We start from the raw sequence: 8,218 nt of genomic DNA, 5'->3' as shown, positions 1-8,218 counted from the left end.
TGGTATTGTGACCACCAGAATTGAACACTATATTCCAAGTGTGGTCTAACCAAGGTTCTGTACAGCTGCAGCATGGTTTGCCAATTTTTATACTCAATGCCCTGGCCGATGAGGGCAAGCATGCCACATGCCTTCTTGACTACCTTCTCCACCTGGGGCTGTTTAGCTCACAGGGCTAATCGTTGGCTTTGAAAGCAGACCAAGGCAGGCCAGCAGCACGGTTCGATTCCCGTAACAGCCTCCCCGAACAGGCGCCGGAATGTGGCGACTAGGGGCTTTTCACAGTAACTTCATTTGAAGCCTACTCGTGACAATAAGCGATTTTCATTTCATTTCATTTCACCTGCATTGCCCCTTTCAGTGACCTGTGGACCTGTACACCCAGATCCCTCTGTCTGTCAATACTCCTCAGGGTTCTGCCATTTACTGTAATTTTCCCACCTGTATTAGATCTTCCAAAATGCATTACCTCACATTTGTATAATTTCAGTAAGTCTTTCACTCCGGGAGCCAATCTCGTAAATCTCCTCTGCACCCGATCTAAATGTGCTTTTTGGTAAGTAGGAAGTGAGGAAAGAAAACATCATTTTCAATTCTAGGAAGTGGAAACACATTTAGTAGATGCTGAGGGGGATAAGTATTAATGAGACCTTTTTGATGCACACTATAAAACAGATGGCTTGATAATGGTGCAATTCAGTTAATTTGCAACATCCATAAGAATTAAAAGTTAAAGCTTAGAAATAATTGAGACACTTGACAGGGAAACAGATAATTAGGGCTGCATTTGTGTTGAAAGGCTGGATAAAGGTGGTGCTCTGACCATGATTCGCACTGCCGTAGCCCTATTTTGATCCAAACCTATGCAATGCTACTGACGGAGGTGGACTTTGCAAATCCTGGTGAAGGGGTGCCAAGTGCTGGGATTCGAGACATGGCACAAACTGCAGAGGGGCTAACATTCATGAAGTCTTCCCTTCCTCTCACAGGCAGGGCAGCCGGCAGTTCGAGTCACAGGACATCACAATGGAACATGTGACTTCATGAGGGCAGGAAATGATGGCACAATTGGCTTTTCAAAAAAAAAACCCAGCTCGTTTGCGACTCTGATGTGTTGCTTCCCAACCTTGTCTCAGCCTGTGGGGGGACAGCTGGCTGCCTGGCAAATCTGAAAACGAGTCGGTGAAATCTTCCCACAAAACATCAAAATAGTTTGGAGCCCCGATACGGAATCTGAAGAATAATTGGCGGAAGTAATCATCCAAAATAAAGAGTGGGACCTTGTGTTCTGAATGCAGAAGGCTATTCAGTATCAGGAATGAGTCAAGATCGAAATTCAGCCATCACTGTGAAGATCCGTAAGGACATGCTGAGCATCGTTCGGCCTTAGCAAACACTATTTATCATCAAAGAGCTGTGTCTGAAATCAAAATATGTTCAGGACAGATTTTATTTGCGAGAGTGGTATTTACAAGAGCAACACATAAAGGCGTTTAAAATACTTTAGTCCCTTGTGTATTAGGTTGAAGGCTTGAAATTACATATGGAAAATAATTGGATACTTAGAGCAGAGGAAATTTAACAAGAAGAGAGGGTGAAAATCTACTTGGACCCTTCGGCAGCCGGTGCTACTGTAAACAAAGAGGTGAAACAGAAGGACCTGTGCGGAGCAGAACTCAAGCTAATCTATGAGGGAACAAGATCGTTTAATAGCCGTGTATTGGCGTTCCAAATAACTTTTGTTGAAATGCTGACTCAAATGAAGTTGAGACCGTAGGAAGATCTGATTCCTCTTCCTGCATCCCAGAACAAAATCATTGTCGTCTTTAGTGGGGTGGGGGGGGGGGGGGGGGGAGATCGTGGGTTCTTGGTGCCACTACCAGCTGATAGCACAATGAAAAAAAAGCGATCTGAGGAAGAATCTGCATTATTTGAGCTCCCTGTACACGGAATCGTACTAATCATGAGCGACACCCAGCCTTGTATTAAAGGGCAGTAGAAAGAAACAAGGCAGATCGCAAAAAAAAACTCAACTTTAAAACTCATTGGAGTCTCCTGAAGGATTTGTGAGGGAAAGCTGTGAAGCACGTTCTTTCATTTACCTGCGTGTTTTATCACAAGACAAATCTCTCAGTGCTCCGCTCAAAAACATTTTGCGCTCAGCCAAATCAAGAAGGACAGAAGTGATTAAAATATCCATCGTGTTTAATACATCTATAGAACCGGAGAGTAGCACATTGGAGATTGAAGAGCCGTGATGGAGTTCATTAATATTAAGGTGTTACCATTCTGTAAGGGCGTAAAGAAAGGAATATAATTACAAACATAATTCCTGAGGAAAAGATTAGGAACCCTGCCCCACGAAGCAAAGGCAGAAAGGGATTGCCGCAAAAATTGCAGCAAAGAATGTAAACGTCTGATATTCCAGAGTGACTTACAGTAAAAATGGCGAGTAGCAAAATGGAATCTTTGCTGAATTCAATGATGGAGGTGCCTTTGGATGAACATAACATGATTAGGGGGACAGTTTCGGAGTCCCTGAAGGAACTTGGACAGGTGGACGTAGAAGGGGTCCTAATGTTCTGCCGCAAGTACATCATCCATCACAAGCGGCTGCCGCTGGAACAGCGCACCGCGTTGTTAAAGGCGATGGCACAGCTGGTTAAGGACAACATTGATGATTTGGGCCGCGTGGCAGCAAAAAAGCTCATCACGTTGGCTTCCATTGAAATGACCAAATCAAAGGATGTGTCCGACGAGCACCAGGAGGTTGCAAGTCGGCTCCTGCTGAACGTGGGCCATTGGTTTACCAAGGAGGCCTATGATGAGCTGCTGTCAATGTTTCAGCCGAGGATGAATCCCTTTTTCTTTGTGGTGTTGGCTCTCGCCAACCTCTGCAAAGAACACGTGCATTTCATGGTGCCCTTGCTGAAGCCTGTCCTCCATACTATGCTCTCTATGCTTCCTGCAGTAACAGAAGAGAAAACTAAGTGGGTGTTCTGCTTTGCTTTGGGGATTTTTAGTGAAAGCATCCTTGCCTACCTGTTCGACATAGAGGAGGCCCCGGACCCCACGGTGAAGAAGAATTTATTTTTCCAAGAGTTTTCTGAGGCTTATGACATCCTGTTTGGTGTGTGGCTGCCCTTGAACGAGCTCAACGTGAGCACAGCGGTGATCGAAACACTCGGCCAGATAACCCACCTGATACCCTTTGACAAGCTGGAGAATGAATTACCCAGGCTAATTCCAGTAATCTTGTCCATGTACCAGGAAACCGCGAGCGATTTTTGCGTCACCCAGGGTCTGTATGGTGTACTGCACACTGCTGTGGAGAGGAACAGCGAGGAGCTGGTGCTGCAAATCGACAGCCTGCTTGTCAATTTGCACAATCAGATTTGCATTGCGGTGGAGCAGCCCACTAACCAGTACTCTCAGAAGCAGCAGAAGGAAATCCTTTGCTGCTTCAAGCTCCTGACACCCTCCTTTACTTATCAGATTGTAGAGTTTCTTCTGCGGAAGCTAGAAAGCACCAACAACCAAATTCGACTAGGGACGCTGACGGTGCTGGATCACCTCATCAACATGGTCCCACTTTACATGGCCAGTCAGAAGAATCAGATTCTAGCTGGCATGAAGCTACTGGTTTTAGCCACTGATAACCGAGTGAAGGGGAAACTTGGCCAGATAATATATACCACAGCACGTCACAACTACCTCCATTTGGAGGGAGGAAAGGAAATGGTGGAGTTTATCATTCGGCAATGCTCTCTCCCTGTTGTGGACGATAAGGAGGCCTCTGAGGGGCCTCACAACGTCACGACAGATGTGGTCACCGACCGCGATTTGAGGAGGTTGAGCCAAGACCTGATGAAACTGTTGACCACGTTACCGATCGACAACGTTCTCTGGCCACTTCTCTTTGAGTTTATTATTCCAGTGCGGTACACAAACGCTTTAGCTACGGTTTGCAGTTGCTTGGTGTCCCTTGCAATGAAGAAGCTGGAAGTGGGGTCAACGGAAAGCTTTCTCAATTACAAGGACAACCCAAACATTCCCGGGCCTCATGCGCTGCTGACGAGGCTGCTGACTATGTCGTCGTCTCTGCACCAGGGGAAGGACCGGTGCGCCCCTGGCCTGATTTTATTGCAGGTTATGGCCGCGGATATCCACCTGGCAGCACCGCAAGTCTGGGAAAAGGAGTTTCCCACTCTCCTCGATTATTTGCAGGAGAACGCCGGAAAAACCTTGCTCCAGAGCCAGTGGGAAGAAAAACTGGCGAATGTTTTGTTCCAGACACTGGAGTTGGTCGAGAACGAGGATTGGCTCAGCCAGCTTGGTAAAGAACTGATTAACCACCTTCACAGCCACTATAATTTCCCACAGGAAAAGGGGTTCGTCTACAAATGTTTGGGTATGGTGCTGCGACTTAGCCAGAATGAAGAGATGATAAAGAGAAATCTGCAGGAGATGTTACAGACTGTCCGGCACAACGAGCCATTGGAGAAAGAGGGTATAGCCATTGGGGTTGGCTACTGTGCTGTAACACATTTGGTCATGGTACTGAATCTGCTGAAGGAATTTGCAAAGTTAAACATTTTTAAGAAGACGGCAAGTTACTTTCAGATTATTAAGGATCAGGAGGACATTGAAATAATAAAAGTGAAAAGTACACTCATCGCGTGCTATGGGCACATCATATCATGCTCTCCAAAGGACCTCACTCCATCTAGAATGGACACTGAAATTGTCGAGAATGTCCTCAACCATTACAATATCAAGATTTTGGGAATGAAGATTGAGGTGAGGGACTTGACACTAAAGTTAAGCCTGATCCAGGCGGTGACTCAGTTAGCCAGAGCCAGCCAATCTGATGAAACGTCTAGCTCCGGCTTCAGCAGGAAGGCTGAGTTGTTGGCCTACATGCAGGAGCTCATCAAGGCTGAGCCAACAGGGGCACTCTTGACCACTGTGCGAAAGTCCGCCATCGACGCTTGTACTTCCCTCTTAAAGCTCCAGCCCCAATTCAGTGAGAGCCAGCCATTGATTCAAACGTGCCTGGGCAGCGTTTTCAACTTGCCACACTTGGAGGCAGACAAAGCCAGCGAGCACCCAAACATGAGCATGGCGGAGAGGCAGGCACTGTTCAATGCCACAATGGAGTCGCTGCTGAATTTCCTAAAGCAGCTGCTGCTCTCCGACCTGTCACCGGCTGGACTCCAATTCCTGTTTACAAACATGGAAATCTGGATTCAATCCAGGAAAGACTATACGCGGGAAATGGCGATTGAGACCACTCTACAGCTCCTGGTGTTTTACCTGGAACAAGCCAACATCAAAGATAAGGTTCCGTCGCATAACCTGGCAGTCCTTATCGGCTACATGGTGCTTCGATGCACCGATCCGTCGCGTGTTGTGAGGGAAACCGCCATCGAATGCCTCTACGTTCTGCTTTACATTCAGCTGCGTTTCGAGGGGATGCCTGAGGATCTGAAAGACACTGAGGTGGAGCACCTGAAAGCCATCAAAGAAGGGTTAGTCCAAGGAAACTGCCAATCATCTTTTCAAGTCAGCACCGATATTGGCAAAGTCCTTTCGAAATGCATGCCCCAGGACCAGCTGTTAAGTTTACTCTTCACGTTGTTCCTGGGTTTTGGCGACGATAAATCCAACAGCTCTTACGCGGCCTCGATTGTCACGAATGTCCTCATTGGAAAATGTGGAGCCAGCCTCAGTGATGTCCCAGTGATTATCAAAGCCCTTCACAAAGAGGTGCAGTCAATTACCCAGGGGCACATAATACAGATAGTGGTGCGTTCAATTTCCAACCTGGCCTCCCAGCATGTGCCCCTTGTACTGCCCTGTCTCCTGTGGTACCCCGTCCCGTTTGACGACTACATCAGTGAGGTGTGGGGATCACTGCTCCAAACCAGCTCAGTTGCCATGCTCTCAATTAAGTACTTGCTGGACAATTTGAAGCTATTGTATGAGAGCAGCAAAGAGTCCCTTTTCAACTCTGGGGCCAGTGCAGAACCTCATCAACCTCAGGCCGTAATCTGTGCTCTGCACCAGATGATATGTAACCGGGGCTCAAAAGCTATGATTGAGATGCTCTACCCTCAGATATTCAGCACTGTCCTGATCCACCTCAGTTCGAGCGTCCAGGCCCGAGTGCCCCGGGACTTTTTTCGAGTGCAGGCCGACAGGAAGTCCTCTGGCCTGTCTCTGAAGCCGTGTAATGCCGCCGCCTGCCATTACTCTGTTGAGATACTTCAAGCGCTCCTGAGAGAGGGGCAGGGGGATACTGGAGAGATGGCCAGTAAAGGGGGCTGGGAGCTGATCAAACAGCCCGAGACGCACCACGAGGGGATTGTGCTGCTGGCGAGCACCATGGCCGTGAGTTCCACCCCCCACCTCATCGAAATCGTTGAGCAACTGACGCCTGTCCTTGCCAACATCCACGAGAGTCAGAGGATCACGGCGGCAGCCTACTTTGGGGAGTTCCTCAACCACACAGTGACGTCGGAGCTGCTGCTGACAGACACGCTCGTGGGCGGCCTGCTGCGCTGTTTAATGGATGATTCTCTTGTGGTCCAGTGGCTGGCTGTCAAGGGCCTGGGCAATGCTGGCACCGGAGCTTCTCAGAGGGTGGAAAAGTATATTGCCAAGCTGCTGCCCGCAATGGTGTCTGTCATGGAGCAGAATGCCAAAGTCAGCAGCCTGCTGACAGTCGAGGCTATGTCCAGCGTCTCCAAGATCTTGGATAGCCTGCAGCCGGATTATGCAGATGGCATCCTGACCGACATGGCAAGAGCGATGGAGCCGCACTTTGGAAATCGGCAGGACAAGGTGCGAGCCGCCGCGTTCACTGTGCTGGGGAAGCTGCTCCGGTTTGGAAACATGAAGCAGAGCTCGGCGTACATGGAGCACGTGTACTCCTCCTTGACCTGCTTGCTGTTCCACCTCAATGACAAGAGCGATGAGGTGAGGGCGGTCTGCAGGCTCGTGCTGACCCTGATAGGCCCGCTGCTGCCTTCGGAGAGGATGTGCAAGCACTTCCAAGAGCTGGGGTCAGAGGAGGGTGACCTGGATTACGAGAATTACCTGAGCGAGACCTCCCGGCGCATGGCCGAAGATTGGCCGGACAGAACCATCTTCTACATCAGGAGCTGCGCTCCCTTCTTCAGCAGCGTCCAGACAGAGCTGCGGGAGAACGCGGTCACATTCGCCAGCTTCCTCATGCAGCACGCTCCAGCAGGTTACACCAAATCCCCCGCCGCCAATCAGATGTGCAAGGAGCTGATTAACCTACTGTCAGATCATGTGCCCAGCGTCCGCATTAAAACATTGGCTGCAATCCAGCGCCTCTACATGTACTGACAACCACCAGGGAGGACGAAAACTGTTCCCGAAGGTGGAATTTGCAGGAATTGTGCCTTGCAAGAGTTTCTGCAACAAAGGGAATTCTGATGTTAAAAACAACGGGAAGCAAGAAATCAGCCTGATGAGAGCCTCGGCTAATCCACTCAGTAATGTCCCGGAGACGGAATGGAGTGGTCTTTTTATCCTCTTGTACACTATTGCTCTGTAAAGGATACTGCTCTAGTAATCATCAGCAACAAAATATATTTATTATTGATTGTGTCAGCACAGCAAAAGTGGGCAGATTGGCCTCCTTCTGTGCTATATGATTCTAGGATAATTGGAGTTAATTTTTCAATAAAGTGTTTACTTAAAAAAGCTAGTTGTTTAAGTTTTAGATTGGATAGCTCTTAGGCACGTGTGCACAATCCATCTCATTCCCCCAACTGAGAGAAAAAGTGGGCAATTTTTTCCCCAGTTCTCAGCAATGCCATTCTACAGTGACCCTCAGTGTCTCACTCTCCATTCATACTTTCCTTCTTGTCATTCCTCCCTGCACAAACTCACTTTCCACTGATCACTTCCCGCAGATGAGCCATTTCAGATCTGAACCAACAGCGACCCCTTTTCCCTCACCCAGCATTTTCTGCAAAATGTCTGCACCAAAACTCCTGGGGAGAAAGTGCAGGAGGCGTGGGCAGCATTTCCTGTCGTACACAGCCAATGGTCAGAATCTCTGGGCTTTACCTGCCTTTCGTCCGTCACGTTTGCATTCCTGATGCGCTATCAATTGCACTACTCGAATCGGTACAAGAGAGGCTTTATTACCATGAGATGTTTATCCTCCGACTGCAGCTGG

At 48.5% G+C, this 8,218-nt stretch overlaps 1 protein-coding gene across 1 annotated transcript; it reads left to right on the top strand.

Moving 5' to 3' along the window:
* Positions 1-1,859: 1,859 nt before the first annotated feature.
* Positions 1,860-7,729, top strand: LOC119975605 (maestro heat-like repeat-containing protein family member 1). Its single transcript, XM_038815393.1, has one exon. The coding sequence runs from the start codon at positions 2,446-2,448 to the stop codon at positions 7,375-7,377; it is 4,932 nt and encodes a 1,643-aa protein (XP_038671321.1). The 5' UTR covers positions 1,860-2,445; the 3' UTR covers positions 7,378-7,729.
* The last annotated feature ends 489 nt before the right edge of the window (positions 7,730-8,218 follow it).

This window comes from Scyliorhinus canicula, chromosome 13, assembly GCF_902713615.1.
Source record: "Scyliorhinus canicula chromosome 13, sScyCan1.1, whole genome shotgun sequence".
NCBI classification, from domain to species: Eukaryota; Metazoa; Chordata; class Chondrichthyes; order Carcharhiniformes; family Scyliorhinidae; genus Scyliorhinus; species Scyliorhinus canicula.
Note: the sequence above shows the minus strand (reverse complement) of the source record. Positions and strands in the feature narration are given on the sequence as shown.

Bases quoted from the DNA above. Each gene is read 5' to 3' on its own strand.
- LOC119975605 (XM_038815393.1), top strand. From the start codon at position 2,446: ATGGCGAGTAGCAAAATGGAATCTTTGCTGAATTCAATGATGGAGGTG.